Source organism: Gossypium arboreum, chromosome 8 (assembly GCF_025698485.1).
Source record: "Gossypium arboreum isolate Shixiya-1 chromosome 8, ASM2569848v2, whole genome shotgun sequence".
NCBI classification, from domain to species: domain Eukaryota; kingdom Viridiplantae; phylum Streptophyta; class Magnoliopsida; order Malvales; family Malvaceae; genus Gossypium; species Gossypium arboreum.
In genome coordinates, this window is record NC_069077.1 from 52549303 (window position 1) to 52566457 (window position 17155).

The following is a 17155-nucleotide window of genomic DNA, read 5'->3' on the forward strand; positions in this document are numbered from 1 at the left end:
AATATTAAAATATATACATAATATATATAAAACATATACGATATATATATTAGAAATGATAATAATATGAAAAAAACTATTAATACACTACACAAATACGTACATGTATATACATATATAAACATTAAGTGAAAATCAATACTAGTACTAATAATAATAATAATAATAATAATAATAATAATAATAATAATAATAATAATAGGAGGTTTACAATAAATAATAAAATAATTTAAAATAATTAACATATAAACAGTATGGCTAAATGACATATAAGAAATTTAAAATAAACATTATATATAAAACGGTCCAAAATAAGAAGATATATATATATAAAACTTCAAAATAATAATATGTATGGTAATTTAATAAGTAATATGCATAAAGTTTAAAATGAATGATAGTTTGAAAATACATGATGTATAGAAAGAAAACTTAAAATAAATAACAATAAAACGATTTAAAAGTAACAAATGGAATACAAAACCATTAGAATAAATAATATATAAAATAATAAATAAAGAAAAATATAAAAGAATTAAAATCAAATTGATTAGGGTTTAAATTGGAATAAAAATGGAATCAGGAGTGAAAACTATAACCAAATAAAAAAATAGGGGTAAATATGAAAGTGCGCGAGGGATTTGAGGACCAAATGGAAATTAATCCCTACCCCCTAAATGACACCGTTCAGGTGTTTGGTCGTTCGAGTGGTCTGGGGACCAAATTGCGACAAAAACAAAAGGGATGGTCAAATTTAAAAACATTAAAGAAGCAAAATAGGACCATATTGAAGTCAGCTTCAAAAGCGAAAGGTCTGAGGGCGCAAATAGACCCTCAGTCCAAAAACACGCTGATCCTGGGCACAGGCGGGTCGGGTTTGCGGGTCAGCCCCAAAACAACGTTGTTTTGGGGCTCTTCAGGGCACCTTGAAACGGCGTAGTTTTATAAGGCTATAAAAGCCAAATTTTTGAGAAAAAAAATACTTCTGCTATCATTTTAAAAAAAAATCTCAGCAGCTCTCTCACTCCCTCTCTCTCACCCTCTGGTCGGAGCTAGAATTCGGTGAGTGGGCCTCCGTCAGCCACCGTCGCCGGCCACTGCGAATTTCGAAAAAAGGTGCTTTTTTTTTTACTTTTATTTTCTTTGATATTTTTGAAAAAAAATGGGGAAAATATGGATATGTCTATAAATAGATTAAAAAAAAAGAAAATAAAATAAAAGATGAAGTAACCTTTGGCCTTGTATACCTTGCTATTTCTCTGAATCTGTTTTTTTGGGATCTTTGTTTTTGTATTTGAATCTCTGATTTCTTTATGTTCAATATCTACTGTAAAAAAATTTTATATTTCAAAAAAATCCAACCCTTACATCTGATTTTTTGGTGGCTTATAAAGCCTTTACATGTATTTTTAATATTATTTTCCTGTTGTTTGCATGTTCTTCTTGCAGGAGCAGTTGGGGCGGTGCTGAGTAGGTGGTGGCAGACGTCGGTGGTGGATGGGACAAGTGCGGCTAAGGTTTTTTCTTTTTTTTTTCTTTTTTGATTGTTGGTTTGGGCTAGGGTTTGTTTGTAATTGGGTTTGGGTAGTTGGGGTTTAGGTTATTGGGCTGATGTAAATTGGACTTTTTGAGTTGTAATTTTGGATTGTAGAAAAAAATTGGACTTTATTTAGTATTATTTTTTGTTTGGTTATTTTCTGGGCTCGGGCTAAATTGGGTCTCTACAATTTGCTTGCTAAGTTGCAACTCTCTTAATGTCATTTAAGCACAAAGACTTTTTTTTAATATATTTTCAATTAGTTAGGAAATATTTATTTTAGTGTATTTGATATATTATATTTTTTAAATTTATTTTTATATAAAAATAATCTAAAAAATTAATATAGGCGAGCCAGATTGGGCTTGGGTATAGCAATTTTAATCTGGATCGGACTTGGGCAGAATTTTAGGCCCATTTTTAGGCCAAACGAACTTAAAATTTTGCATTGATCCGACCCAAACCCAACCGATCCAACCCATGATCAAATTTATTGTCTAATAACAACATTACAAACAACTTCAACAATCCAATTAACCAGACTAATTAATTAAATTAAATTAAACCATTAATACTAAATCTACTCCTAAATACTTAAATAATAAAGAAATAGTTGATGAGATGTAAATTAATCTAATCTCATTAAACTAAAAATGTAAGATAAATAAGATTAAGAATAATAATCATATATAATAAACAACTGAAAGCATATATGAAAATATGATTAACCTGATCCTATTTTTAATACATATCTTTTTAATTGTATTTAAAATTTAAAATTTAAAATTTAATTTTAAATTTTAAATATTATCAAGTAAGTCACATTAGGTCAATTCTTTGAAATACAAAACACTTCTTTTAGTTATTTTTAAAGTGGATATCACTTTTAAATTAAATTTTAATAATAAATTATATCAATCATATATATACACAATAAAGTAATTTTAGTTTTTTTTTATTATCCATGTTCATTTTACGGTTTATGTTCGGGGTCTATAACTGTCCCTCCTAATAATGTCGTCTCCAAAGTTCAAACATGCACCTTTATTTGAAAGTACAATATGTCTTACCATTGACATTTTTAAAAATAAACAAATATATTATTTCACCTCATTTTAGCTGAGAAGAAATAATGGTGTAATCTTAGATAAAACAGAATTCATTGCTCCTCTATTTCATTTTTAATAATTTACAATATCACAATAATAAAATATATTATTTTATATTATTATCTATTTATTTCTATAATTAAATTTAAATAAAAGTATTTTAAAAATTATCTTATTGAAATTCAGGCCAAGCAGACCAAGAATAAAAAAAATTAATGGATACATATTTAATATCCTTTTAATTTTTATTTACATTTACTATAATTAAATCAATCAAATTTAACCATTTAATATACATTCACTTTTAAATCAATCAAGCAGACCAAGTGTTAAGAGAATATCTAAATTGAAATATAACTTATAAGCATTAACTAAATTATTAACGATCACTCTCATTTATCTCTACCATCCAAGTTGAATAGCCTTAATAGTTAGTGAATCTCTTCAGTAGCTTGGTAATTATTTAATTAATGAATAATACTTTCTTTTCTCTTCTTATTTACTTCACATGTTTTTTCTTTTTTCAGTTTATAGATATATTTTATGAGTATTTTTGTTGTTTTCACAAGTTATGATGGACAGATGATGGCTCCTGTCGTTCTTTAAAACTTCACCGGCCATCAGTAAATCTTCTTGGAAAGTGAGTGACTCTTCATCAGCTTCTTAATATGTTTTTGGTTTGAGAGTATTTCAGAATAATAAATTATTTCACGAGTCTATTTGAACCCGTGTTGTACGTTCTATATGTTTTTTGTTTGTTTTTCCATTGTTTAATAAATTTTTAGTTTTAGAAGTTTTTGTCTACTCTTGTAGCATGTTTTTTTAGTCTTGTTTATGCATATAACCTTAGTTTTACAAGTGATTTTAGGGATAATTTTATCGTCTTCCTCTTTAGTTTGGTGAATGTTTGATTCTTTTCTCGATTTTTACTCGCTACTTTGGATCATCCGGAGTTAATTTTCTTATCATATTAAGTGCTTGCAATCACTCCAGATAAGTCGTGCTTGAGTTGTGATGAAGTCAATTGTCAACGTGTCATAATGTTCTATTGATGCTAAAGCTAAAGTATTTGTTGTGTTGATAGAGCTTGTTTTTCTCCGTCTACGACGAATATTTATTATTTTTTTATAAATTGTATAGTTCTATTAATTAAATGAATTAACGAATTTTCTATTTAAAAAATATTATTCTATTTCAGTAACTACGTTAGTAACCTGTGATTCCTAATCACTTACATAGTTTAGTTTATTTGGAAATTCAAATAAATATAAAACATAAATAGTGGAGGTTGAAATCAACAAAAATAAATTTATACTAAAAATATAAAATTTGTACATAATAATGAGTAGGGTGAAATCCAATAAAAATAATTAAAAATAAAAGGGAGCTTGAAGATAGAAATTAGAATTACGAAAGAAGTAATAAAATTTTAGTAAAAGGTAAAATTTATGTTTTGATTCATGAATTTAATCAAATATAAATTTTAATATTCTTCAATAAATTAGCTATAGTTATTGACATTGTGCCTCGCAATCGATCTTCTTTCCTTCTTGATAATCAATAAGAAGGTTGTTGAAATTATATCTATTATTAACAAATAACACTATAACCATGGACTTAAGATTGATAAGTGCTAAAAGTAACATGTTTTAATCTAATTTTTAATCCGTTTTTGGATAATTATTTGATGTTAGTGGTGAATTTTATGCTCCTAATCCTTTAAATTCATATTTTTATATTTAGGAGAGTATTGGGGAGTAAAAGGAGCGAAAACTGAAAAATTGGAGCGAGTTATAGGAGCCACACGACCTGGATTATTCTATATGGCCTGGACACACGACCGTGTGATAAGCCGTGTCAATTTCGCGAATTGCACTCCGAACAACCAAAAAACTCTATTTTTAGGTTTTTCGAGCATTCTAAGACATATATATGTAAAAAATATGAAGATAGGAGAAAGTCGTCATATAGAATATTCAAGAAAATAACTCGAAAAACACCATTGAAGTCGATTTTGAAGCAGATTTCCGTCAAGAATGAAGACTCCTAGTTGATTTCTTAGGAGATTATCATGAGTTTCTTTATATATTTCGGTTATATTGTCTTTTGGATGTTTTTATTTGCAAGCATGAACTAATTTTTTAAATACCTAGGGAGATGAACCCTATTATGGATTTTGTCGTTTGATTTTTATTTTACACAATAAATACTTAGATCTTGTTCTCAATTATATGTGCTTAATTTTTAGTTTAATATTTCTAGACTATTGATCCATATTTGATGTGCTTAAATCAGAAGAGGAATATACTTTATTTAATAGTAGATCTAGCATAATTGAGTGGAGTTGCATGCAATCCTAGAAATAAGACGACATAAATCTAACATATTAGAGTCAAATCTAATAGGGAAATCATAGATCGATTTAATGTGATAATAGGGGTTTTAATTAGAAAGAAATTTCAATTAATCAACCTAGAGTCAGTTGCTCTTAGAGATATTAACATAATTTAAGAATTTCTATGGATCAAGATACTAAGTGAAGAAATTGAGTAATTTAGATTGATAATGACAGATGAAATCCACGTGAATTCTTTCATGGGTATTGTTTCGTTTCTTGGTTATTATTCGATTATTTTCATAATTTGTGCTTTGTCACGTTTATAGTTAATTAATTTAGTTAATTTTAGTTTTAATCAATCACTCAAATTTATCAGTTAAATAATAGAAAAACAGTAACATTACTATTACTTTTAGTCTTCGTGGGAACAATATATTTGCTTACCGTAGTTGTACTATTAATTGATAAGTGCACTTACTATAATCGAATTTTTAGTTAGTTTTGTGAACATCAAAGATTTATTTTATTAATAATATTAAAACTAAAGAGATCTAAGAAAATGAATTTAAATTAAATCATGTATCCAGGCAATATAAAATGTAATATCTACTTTATCACCCATCTATAATTCAATCAATTAATGAAGCTTTTAGTTATAACAATTATATATTTTATTTGACATTAAGAAATGGTAAGATTTATATATACATAGATGTTGACCTACAATACAATTAACTCTCTCAATTCAATTCCTTTGATTAAGAGTAACTTATTTGAATTTAATTCTACATTATCAGAAAAAACTCCGCCAACTTTGGACGGAATTGAACACTGACATAAATCAGGTGGTTGGTTTGAATTCCAATAGCAAAAATAAGTCGCAATAAAAAATTATTAAAATCACCTAAAAAGGTACTACTATATGAGATGCTTTCCCTCCCTCTCACTCACCAAACCTATCACCCTACAAAATATTTATTAGAATAAATACCAACAGTAGAAGATCACGTTTAAATTTAGAAGAAAAATAAATGCCTTTGCCTCTTTTGATAATCATCTACGTGCACTTTGGTTTTGTGGAGTCGAAAACAAAGTTGTTGATTCCTTAGAATCAGAATTTTACCTTTTCCCTAACCATGAAGCTGCCTCTTATTCTCTCTCTATTCTTTTTCCCCTTCCTTTAAATCTGATGCAAAGAAAGAGCTTTGGATTCGTCTCTAAACCAAGGTTTTAATCATCAACAATGGCGCCATCAGCAGCACATGCCCCAATAATTGATATCTTTGCTGCTATCAATCCAAAATTTTTGAATCACGTAAATGTCACCATTTCAAAGTTTGTCATGCAAGAAGAATTCAATGAATGGCATACAACTTACCCTTGTGGAAGAAATGGACATATAACCTGTGGAAGAACTCATCGGATAATACGGGTTCGTTACGGCATTCCCGAAACTTCCACCACCGACGGTCGTATTTCTCCCGACGACATTGTTAGGAGTGATCCCGAGAGGATACGCGGGTGTTCCGTCTGGCTTAAACAACCCGTAATTCCTCTCTGAAGTGGGACCTGGTTTCATATTCTCATTAAACAAAGCAAAAATGTAAATGTTAAGATCCGAATTCGGCCTCATTGGAGTCCCTGTTTTTCCCGACATCAACTTAATCAAATTCCCATTGTATTTTTCAGCATTTTCGGGTGTAGCTCCTGCCTCGTCTTCATCTCCCTTTGAAGGCCACCCAGTTTCCGATATGTGAACCGGGAGTTTCATGTAACCCAAGGAAGCTAAAGCAGAGTAAACGGCGTCGATTTGAGCATACAACATGTTATCGTAATCTAAATGGGTTTGTGGATCGGTGACTCCTTGGTTTGGCTGAAAAAGAACAAAATCCAATGGAACTTGCTCGGGGTTTCCCTTGTATGCAAAGTAGGGATAGGCATTAATCAAAAAAGGAGAGCCAGTTTTTTGATGGAAATTCAACGTTTCGCACAAAGGATCCATCAAATCTTCACGGAACGCACCAGCTGAAGACGGATACGAGGTTTGAAGAATGGCAAGGGAATGTGTTGTAGTGACGGTCACCTGTTTATCCAGTCCGAGGTTAAGCAGCGCAGCATGGACGCTTTGCATTGCCGGGAGAAGGCAGTCGGAGAGAGAAGTGTCGTTTAAAGTGAGAACCTCGTTGCCGACAAAGATGGAGGTGATTTTGGTGGCTGGTAAATGGGGTTGAACGTTTTCTTTCACCCATGCTTGGGCATTAGTTGGATCTCGCATCTTGTCCAAGTACTCGTTGCCTAAACCAACCATGAATTCAACGTCGGTGTTTGCAAAAGCCTTAAGGACTCTGGGGTCTGCATCGTAAAGTTTTACTTTTGTTGCTCCGATTGATTTCACCAGTGGCACCGCGTCTTCTGGAGATGGAAGGTTGTTTGCTATTTGTCCATAATTTATCCCAATCGAATTAACCATAATTGGAAACAAACAAGCTACAATAACCCAGAAAATAAATCATTCAGCACAATTTAAACCAAGTAGATAGAAGTGGAGAATGAGTGAGTTATAAGTTACCTAAAATTGAAACATAGCAGAAGAATTCAGGGAAGTCCATGAGAAGAGAGAGAGAGAGAGTAGCAGCAGCAGCAGCAGGAGGTAAAGTGAGGGAGCAAGCAAGCGTGTAGAGGGAGGCAAAAGATGATTGGCTCAATTATCAGTATGTCTTTAAGCCAAAAGATTCGAATTGTGACGGAAAGTCATTGGCCAAAAGTGTTGAACAAGGCAACCAAATAAGAAATAGAGAGACAACCGTAATGAGCAAATGAGTTTAGCTTGGCAAAAAGAATATTAAAGAAATATAATGTTTATTTAGAGAAGATGAATTGTTTTTCTTTCAATTAATTATTCCATTAAGCATTTAATTGAGTTCAGTGCGGTTTGCACTTTTGCACTTTGCAATGGTAATGCGTTCAGAGAGTGATATAATATATGTGATGAGAAGAAGATAAAGAGACAGCACTAGATACATGGGCAGGGCATCCATGCAAAGCAAAGAGATTGGAGGTCGCTTTCGGTGTCCCCACTTCCCCTCGTTGGCTTTGATGGGGATTGGTTCCTCTCAATCGATCACCCACTATTTGCATTTCTAAACATCACTCTTTTGCCGAGGATCTCCCCCACTACAAATTTAAGCCATAAAAATGCATCATCTGCTCCAGCCAATTAGTTAATCCCAATTGAGCAAGCATGGACACCTTGGTAATAAAACCCCGATCTCCCATGTTATAAAAATATTTTCTGTTCAACACATTTTAAGAGAACGGGACTCTTCATATTCATAGCCTTGACTATTTTCCCATCGCAATTCTCCATCCTTCTGAGACCCAAAACATCCATCATTTTACCTAATTACAATAAAAAAAAAGAAAAAAGATGGAATATAGGACATATATAAAGCTCAAATATGATGCAAGCATTCATTCACGTAAGAAGACACCTTAAGTAGAAGTTGGAACATTTTATCTTATTTCACATTGCTCACTACTCATAAAACTACACAGAGAAACTGATTCTCCTTTAAGTTCTTGACAACATTACTAACACCCATTAGCTGCTATAACTATGTATTTATATCATACTATCTCCTGACTTTTCACTCTCAAAAATAGCACCACTGACTTCACGTATGGCAGATCAGTTTGTTTTCCGCCGGTCAAGCCAATAGCTATCGAGAGTAGACAGGTACTTGGACTTGGTTGTCTAAGAAAACAGGTTACTAAGCTTTATCCATAGTTGCCTTCTGATTATGCTTAGGGTGTGGCAACATTTTCCCTGGCAAGAGGAGCAATCTCCTCTCCTTCAATGCCAGGTTCACTGCCAGCCACCCCGAGGCTCAACAACATCTTCTCCCACAACCTTGATGGTCCCTGCACAAATCAATAAATTTCCATTTAAACCTCAAAGAACTAGAGATGCGTATTCGTTTCTCCCTAGAACTCTAAATTAGCTACATTATCCACCATATGCAAGACAAGCTTCCTACACGAGCTACTAACCTTCCATGAAAAATCTTGTGCCATACAATTCTGGATCATTTCTTTCAGTGCTTGAGTCCCATATGTTGCAAGAGCTCTCTTGACAGTTTTTACCACCTTAATCACATCACTTGGATCCACTTCATCACACTGCAAACACATCCCATTGAGATGAATGATCTTCCCATAAAAGGTGGATGAGATAAATATAAATATATCATTCACGGAGCTTCACACAAAGACAAATCATTTTTACTACTTACTTCAACATTGAAAGCTCCCATTTGGAACCCTGTGAATCCTTCCTTGACCGTGTCAACAAGTCCACCAGTAGAGGCAACTATCGGAACCTATAGCACAAAACCGATAGCGTATCGAGGTTAATCCGGTACAATGAGACTAAGATTAACATAACATAGTGCTTATGACATCAAATCAGTTAGTTGCCGGAAAGAGATGGCCAGAAGCATTTACAGTTCCATATCGCATAGCATGCAGCTGAATGAGACCGCACGGTTCGAATCTACTAGGGACCAAAATGTAGTCAGCACCAGCAATAATCATATGGGCCAGTGGGACATTGAATTTGGCTACTGCTCTAACGTTGTCAGGGTATTGGATCTCCAGCTGCTCAATCTGATTCTCCATGGCCTTTTTGCCTGTGCCCTGAAAGGAAAATAGATCCCTTTATTAATACTATACTCGTTGAAGCAACGGTAACAATCACAGAAGGGGGAATTCTAAAATTTGACACTAACAAGGACTACAATCTGGCAATTTTCAGCAGCTAATTTCGGAATAGCTTCTGCCAAAATATCTGAACCCTTCTGCTCTTCTAGCCTACCAATGAATCCGATCAAAGGAACATCTCTGTCGCAAGGCAATCCCACCTCACCTTGAATAGCTTCCTTTAACAATGGCTTTGCCTTCATTATCTGCATTGACAGTTACTAAAAAACTCGTCTCCTAATACCACAACCAACCAGGAAACTGGATGCTATAGAAAGCACTTACAGTTGTTGCATCATATTTGACACTGATGTATTTGTCAGAGGCAGGATTCCATTCTTGAACATCCATGCCATTCACGATGCCGGTGATGCCAGTTTTACGAATGATGTTATCAAGTTCTACACCTTTGTCTTCACCAGATACAAGCTCCTGGGCATAGTATGGGCTTACAGTCAAGACTCTATGTGATTCCAATATTCCAGCCTTCATCCAATTAATTTTCCTTCCCATGACAGGCTTGTTATACCTGACGATGAAAACCTTTTAAATCCTTGACTAAAGAAAACAATTCATCAATACTGTAACAAAAATAGTATCAGCAGCAGCACTTTTGGTTTCATTACCCATCAATGAAATCGAATGAACTCTTGAACCGTTCAGGCAAATTGAGACGTTTGAAATCTGCAAAGGCAAATCTTCCCTGATAGGCTATGTTGTGGATGCAAAATACAACCTGACATATTTATCACGCACAATGTAAGATCCAACCTTCTGCTTGCTTAACTTAGCGTTTCAGAGGCCATCAACCATACCTTTGCACTCATGTAGATACCCCTTGACTGGTACATGCTTTTTAAATAGCATGGAAGAAGAGCACTGTGCCAATCATTTGCAATAAAGACAACATCTTCCCCTGCAGAAGATGGTGGTGAAGCACATTAGCCTAAACCATTTCATGGAAGAAGAGAGTTAAACTTTCAAGGTTAGAACTAAAGAGGAAGACTTCATACCATATGGTCCTGAGAAATTTTTACTGCTATTTAAATTTAGAACCCTGGGTGCCTCCAAAGCAGCCTAAAAACAAAAGAAGTAAAAATGGCATTAAATTAGGTTGACTTATATTTGAAAGAGATAATATCATGGTTAGACTCAGGGACATGGCAAAAATTTTATTTTACCTGGCATAACAAGCTGAACCGCAGTTGATTGTCTTCGTAGTCCAAACCTGCTCTGGGGCCATAGATTTTGGAAGCCGTTTTGCCCCATACCTGAATCATCAGAACAGCGACCATAAGAAAATTGATGAACTAGAATCATTTACGCAGGAACATTAAACCAAGGCAACAATCATTTCAAACCTTCTCAAGGAACATGGGGTGATCGACAAAGACACGATCAACTCCACGTTTGTAGCAGTGGAAGAACCGAACAGTTACAACTTTGTCTCCGACTTTTAGCTGCATATTAGGATCTCAAGTTTAAGAAATTAATCCAAACATAGATCCTTTTAGTGGAATATGAAGTACTAAAAAAGTAAAATATGATATCTCTTGAATCGAGCAGGATTGGAAACCTTACATCAACTAACACACTTGTGTCCCATGCATCCTTGTACTGATCATAGCGAGGACACACTGTCATAACACGGTGTCCTTTGGCCTATTGAACGATAAATAAGCAATAGCGGCTAGTTATCTCACTTAAATACCAAAACCAAAGCCAAAATCTCTACTTATATGTACTTACAGCCATTGCGGGAGGAAGTCCACCGAGGACATCACCGAGTCCACCAGTTTTGCTCCAGGGGCCACACTCAGCTGACACAAACACTATATTCATCCCTATTCCGCAAATAATTTTTCCCAAAGGCCTGTAATCTGCCTGTTTCATAGCTTTCGTAACGACAGCCTTTGCGTTGGTGGTCCTCATCCGCAACCTATCGACCTTGTTCAAAGACCGCAAACCATTGTGAGTCATGGCTTGATTCCTGGCACCAACCTGTGCAAGATTGGCCTTAGTGTCTGCTCCATGGCTGCTGAAATGAGAACTTGTCGAAACCAAGTGTGAGGTTGTCAGGGTTGCCATTGATCGAAAGCTGATACCAAAAAGAAAACCAAACCAAATTAACTAAAGACAAAAACCAAACATTTTATATAGCTTCAAGAGAACGTAGGGTGATGAAAAGCAAACAGGAACCTATGTAACTGATACAGTGGATCACTCAAAATCAGCTAAGTTAGCAGTACCTGAAGCACTCGAGATGGTTCACTCACTGAGTGCAGCTGGGTTAGGAGTGATGGAAGTTGTTGAAGTGGCGTGGTCACTGAAGTTCACCTAGGGTCTGCCAATTTGAACTGATTACAACGTTGAACTACAATAAAACGTGGCTTAATGAGAGAGGAGAAGTCTCATCTCAATGTCTAAGTGCTTCCCACGTGGAAGGTGGGGGCCCTTAGCTTAGTATGAGTATTCAGGAAATTTGCGGTCACTAGTCACGCTTAAATCTACGGTACAAGTGGTTCATAACTGGTGGGCTCCAACAAATGTCTGTTTCATCGTGAAAAAACTTAAAGTTGGTAGATTGCTTTTCCCGATATTTTATAATTTTAGTACTATGAATTGAAGTTAATTGACGGTGTCCAATTAGCCATGGCTGTATTTTTGCCTATTTTTTTCCTCTTGTTTTTAGTGCAAAAATTGGTAGCGGACAAACTTTTAGGTAGCGTAAGCGTTGGATTAAAATTATGTTAGAGAAGAGTTTATTGATATGAAGAATTTTAATTTAATTTAATTTTTTAAATTATGTTGAATGAAATTAAATTTAATTTGAGTCGAATTAAATTGAATTGAGTAAAATTATTTGAATCAGATTAAAAATTAAATATGTCAAATTAACATCTTGTTACCATATAATTAAATCTATTTTAAAGCATGTAAATTTGAAATAATATATATTTGAAAACTTTTTCAATTTTAAAGTAAATTAAGAAAAAAAGATAATTTAGTATGATAAACTTAAATCGTTAATTTATTTATTTATGTCCTAAAATTATTGTTTTAGAATTCTTTTAACTTTTTATATATTTTTAGAATTTTTTAATTTTTATAAAATTTTCAAAAATATATAAATTTTGGAGTTTTAAAAATATTTTGAATTTTAAAAATTAATTTGCTTATTTTTAAATTTTAACAATGATCGAATTACTTATTCGAGTTGACTCAAATTAATCAAATTAATTAACTCAAAATTTAAATTTTAAATTTTTTTAAATCAAATTAAATTTTACTATCATACTCTTAAACTCAGTAATTTATAAAGTATATGTATTTCATATTATATTTATATTATTTTTCAACATTATATTTATTTTATAGAACAATATTATATTTAAGTTTTTCATCATTTATAACTATATCACATCAGAAAATTATCAGCTTTTCCAGTCATGTGAATATTCCTTGGCATCCAGCATCGCATGTGCTGTGGAAGATATTTCTGCCAAATTTATACTGTATTCGTATGGTCATTTCCCTTCAAATCAATAATATTGACTCCATCGGTTCGTTAAATTTAATTAAATAAATTATTAAAATTATAAAATATTTAAAATAAAAATGAATTCAATCATCAATTCATATGAATTTGATTCACTTTTGAAACCATGTTAGGAGGATGTATTCTTTTAATAATATTATTATAAGTTTTGATCATATTTATTTTTATATGATATTTAGAATTATTCATAGTCTCTCCTTAACCCATAAATAAAAAATAATGCGCTTTATTATACTCGAACTCGCGTTCTCCTGCATTAATAACAATGTCAATTCTGATCGATTTAAGACTCAATCAACTGCAAAAGTTGCATCCTTTTAAACATTGCTAAAGATAAAATTCACATTTAGTTATTAACTTCAAAGGTTATTGTTGATAATCAATTTTAATGAAATAATTTTATAATCATATATATTACAATATTTTAAGTTTTAATGTGTTCATATCATAAATTTTGACTTAAGATAAGGAAATAAAGTAAGAATTTCTTGAAGTGGAAATTTGTAACATAAACTCTTTTGCTTTTATTATTATTATTATTATTATTATTATTATTATTATATATATATATAATTTTAACGGTATTTTGTAAGTTATATTTTCTTAATAAATTTTTCCAATTTGCTATATTAAATAATTTAACTTACAATTCTACATTATAAGTTACCGTAAATTTTAAAACAATTAAAAATTCTTTTTAAGTTTATCATTATTATAAAAATTAAATACACTATTAAAATTAAAATAGATATTTAAAATATAAATAATGGTACAATAAATTTGTTAGTGGTCATAATATTTAAATTTAATTAACAATCTATACCCACTAATTAATAATTAAAATTATATTAGAAATTATATATAAAAATAAAATTTCATACAACCTACCATTATAATATTTATACTTTAAAAAGTTTACAAAATTTAAAAAATAATTAAATGTAATTTTATTAATACATATAATCAATACATAGATGGTATGTAATGACTCGAATTTTACCGTTACGAAAAAGTGTATTTTTGGGTCTCCGTTTCTGAAAAATGAATTCAGTAAATATTTATTAAAAATATTTACGAAGTAAAATAGGTGGTTAATTAGAGTTTAATTAAGTGAATTTAAATTTAATTAAGAGTAATTAAGTAAAAGGACCAAATTGAATAAAGTGTGAAAGTTGAATTATATATTAAAAGAAAATAAAAAGGCTAAAAGAGCAATTATACAAAAGTATAAATTAAGGCGGAAGAAAATCTAAGATTTTTTATGTTTAGTATATTATTATATTATTATATAATAAAGATACTTTATATTTTAATTATATTATATTATATTATATTATATTATATTATATTATATATATAAACTAAAGAAGCAAATGAAAGGAAATAGAAACAGAATGAAACGAAATAGAGAGCAGGGGAGAAAAAGAAAGAAAGAAGGGGAGATAAGGGAAAATTGAAGGTTTGAAGCTTTAAGCTTTAATGGTCAATGTGGTACCGAAAATCTAAGCTAAGAAAGGACAAGATAAAGTCAACGGGAGTTAGCTCGAAAATTACGGTTTGTATTTCTATAATCTGAACTTAGTTATTATTTGTTATATTTATATACATATGGCAATTGTTAGTGTTAGAATTATGATGTTTTACAATTGGAATGGATTGATTTTGGTATGCGATGAATTTATTGAATTTATATTGATTGAAATTATTTTGATTGAATTTATATTGATTGAATTATATAATATATATGATTTATGTAGAAATTTGAATATTGAATGAATATTATATTGAAAAATATATTGATTAGAAATATGAGGAAATTGATATGAATATATGAGATTGTGATATTTGAATATTTGATGTCAAAACCATTTTCAAATCGGGTTTTGGAAAATGGGAATCGATTTTAAAAAACGAAAACGGGAGTCGCCACCAATCTTTTTAGGTGTGATTGGATCACCTTTAAAACATTTTGTTTTAAAATCATTAGTTTTGGTCCACGAAATAAAAGAACGGGTTCGGGAGTCGGTTACGTACGAGGAAGGATTAGCACCCTCATAACGCCCAAAAATTGGTACCTAATTGATTATCAAATGTCTTTAATGTCGAAAGAAAAAAAATTTAAGATGTAGTCCTCTTTAAAATATTTTAACTTTGAAAATTGGGATTCACTAGCATCAAAGTATTGACATTAAGTTATCCCTTTTTTGAAATTCCTATCTCGAAACAACAAAACTCTATATCCAATAAGTTAGGACATATTGCTTTGAAATTCCAAGATAGTGGCTTGCATTTAGAAAACCTCTAAAAAAAAACTTAGAAGGGTACTTAATTATTCGAATTCAACGAGAAAAGTGGCAACCCAATAAGTTAGAAGACTTTGCTTTCTCGAAATTTCCAAACACCAAGCATTGCCTTATTTGCAAAAATCTTATTTCAAGGTAACAAATAAATAAATAAAACGAATAAAAGATAATAACAAATAGGCTAGGAAATATTCGAGATTAAAAAACTAGTAATAAATAAACAATCATTATGTAAGACTAAAGAATGATAGTATAGTGAAGATAATAATAATATTAATAGTAATAATACAAATAAAAATTTTGGAATGATGTGTGAAATTATATATATGTATGTGAATATATAGATAAGTAAACAATATATATAGTGAGTGAAGAGTAAAAGGTAAAACTAGTGTATTTAAAGAGTAATGGGTAAAAATATAATAATAGTGTAATAGTAGTAATAACGTAATAGTATTAGAAATATACGATATATAATATTGAAGGTAAATACATAATATATACATATTAGAAATAATCATAATATTAGAAACAACTATTAATAATACTACATAAATAGATATATAGTAGTAGCATATACATGATATAGTTAAAAATATATAAAGTAAGATAATATGGGAAATAAAAAAATATATAAACGATATAATATTAGGGCATATGCAAAACAATAAAAATACAATATTAAAAGATATATATATATATATATATATAATGTATACATAATATAATATTAAAATATTTACATGGTATATACATAATAATGTAAAAATAAACTATTAGTAATATTATAAATATATACATATAGTAGTAATAATAATATAAAGGTATTTCATATAAACAGTATGCACGTGAAAAAAAGAAAAGAGAAAATAATAATTACAAAAGTATGAAATCAAAATAATATGTAGAAACATGTTTATTCTAAAAAGAATAACTGAAACTTAATTGAGAGAAGAAACAAAATCCAAGAAATAACTTACAAGTAAAACAAATTATTGAAACAGAATTTTGGGCTAAAATTAATTGCGTATAAATGTCCGAGATCTAAAATTAAAAATACCCAAAATCTTAAAATACCGCGCAAAGGGGGTAAATTGAAATAGCACACAGACTGCAGGGCCAATTTAAAATAATATAAAACTTAAATATGGCCCGATTGAAGGCTAGCATAAAGGAGGGGACCAATTGCGCAAATTACCCAATTAAAGGTAACATACATGGTCCCAAGCAAAAAAGTTGATTCCACTTCCCCATGCTACTTTGTTTTATTATTAATTAAAACTACTCTCCCATACTATTTTGTTTTTATTATTAATTAAAACTATTCCCCATACTATTTTGTTTTTATTATTAATTAAAACTATTTCTCCATACTAATTTGTTTTTATTATTAATTAAAACCATACTTTATTTTCTCTTTTTTTTATCATAAAAAAAATCTTTTTTTTAAGAAAAAAAACAACAAAAAAAAGGAGTTAAAACACCACCTTACCACCTTACATTCATTTTTCAAAATAAAGAGAAGGCTCTTAACTCTCTCAACCCTTCCCC

The 17155-nt window shown here is 30.8% G+C and overlaps 2 protein-coding genes across 5 annotated transcripts; both read right to left on the bottom strand.

Annotated features, from left to right (window-relative positions):
- Positions 1-5631: 5631 nt before the first annotated feature.
- Positions 5632-8340, bottom strand: LOC108475524 (glucan endo-1,3-beta-glucosidase 11-like). Of its 3 annotated transcripts, XR_001869984.2 has the most exons (4): positions 7554-8340; positions 6363-7471; positions 6108-6273; positions 5632-5948 (listed from the first exon to the last, which is right to left on the bottom strand). XR_001869984.2 is itself a non-coding variant. In XM_017777495.2 (3 exons), exons 1-3 carry the CDS (start codon positions 7591-7593, stop codon positions 6202-6204), a joined length of 1218 nt encoding a protein of 405 aa, XP_017632984.1. In that variant the 5' UTR covers positions 7594-8340; the 3' UTR covers positions 5632-6201. The 3 variants fall into 3 exon arrangements, 2 of the variants coding, with proteins under 2 accessions (XP_017632984.1, XP_017632983.1); XM_017777495.2 differs by having other exon boundaries at positions 5632-6270; XM_017777494.2 differs by having other exon boundaries at positions 5632-6273.
- Positions 8341-8476: 136 nt separating this feature from the next.
- LOC108476229 (granule-bound starch synthase 1, chloroplastic/amyloplastic-like) lies at positions 8477-12276 on the bottom strand. 2 transcript variants are annotated; one of them, XM_017778370.2, is made up of 14 exons: positions 11992-12276; positions 11492-11840; positions 11324-11404; positions 11104-11202; positions 10924-11013; positions 10756-10819; positions 10558-10658; positions 10369-10478; positions 10028-10271; positions 9772-9948; positions 9488-9679; positions 9277-9363; positions 9035-9163; positions 8477-8905 (listed from the first exon to the last, which is right to left on the bottom strand). In XM_017778370.2, exons 2-14 carry the CDS (start codon positions 11828-11830, stop codon positions 8789-8791), a joined length of 1830 nt encoding a protein of 609 aa, XP_017633859.1. In that variant the 5' UTR covers positions 11831-11840; positions 11992-12276; the 3' UTR covers positions 8477-8788. The 2 variants fall into 2 exon arrangements, with proteins under 2 accessions (XP_017633859.1, XP_052874159.1); XM_053018199.1 differs by having other exon boundaries at positions 11942-12215.
- Positions 12277-17155: the final 4879 nt, after the last annotated feature.

Bases quoted from the DNA above. Each gene is read 5' to 3' on its own strand.
- LOC108475524 (XM_017777494.2), bottom strand. From the start codon at position 7,593: ATGGACTTCCCTGAATTCTTCTGCTATGTTTCAATTTTAG. The intron at 7,472-7,553 runs GTAACTTATAAC...GGGTTATTGTAG, and splicing joins CTGCTATGTTTCAATTTTAG to CTTGTTTGTTTCCAATTATG. The intron at 6,274-6,362 runs GTAAGTTGTATG...TTGGATTGATAG, and splicing joins TGTCCATTTCTTCCACAAGG to CAGCAAAGATATCAATTATT.
- LOC108476229 (XM_017778370.2), bottom strand. From the start codon at position 11,830: ATGGCAACCCTGACAACCTCACACTTGGTTTCGACAAGTTCTCATTTC. The intron at 10,820-10,923 runs GTAAAATAAAAT...TTTTGTTTTTAG, and splicing joins GGTTCAGCTTGTTATGCCAG to GCTGCTTTGGAGGCACCCAG. The intron at 9,164-9,276 runs GTAAGTAGTAAA...ATGTGTTTGCAG, and splicing joins TGGGAGCTTTCAATGTTGAA to TGTGATGAAGTGGATCCAAG.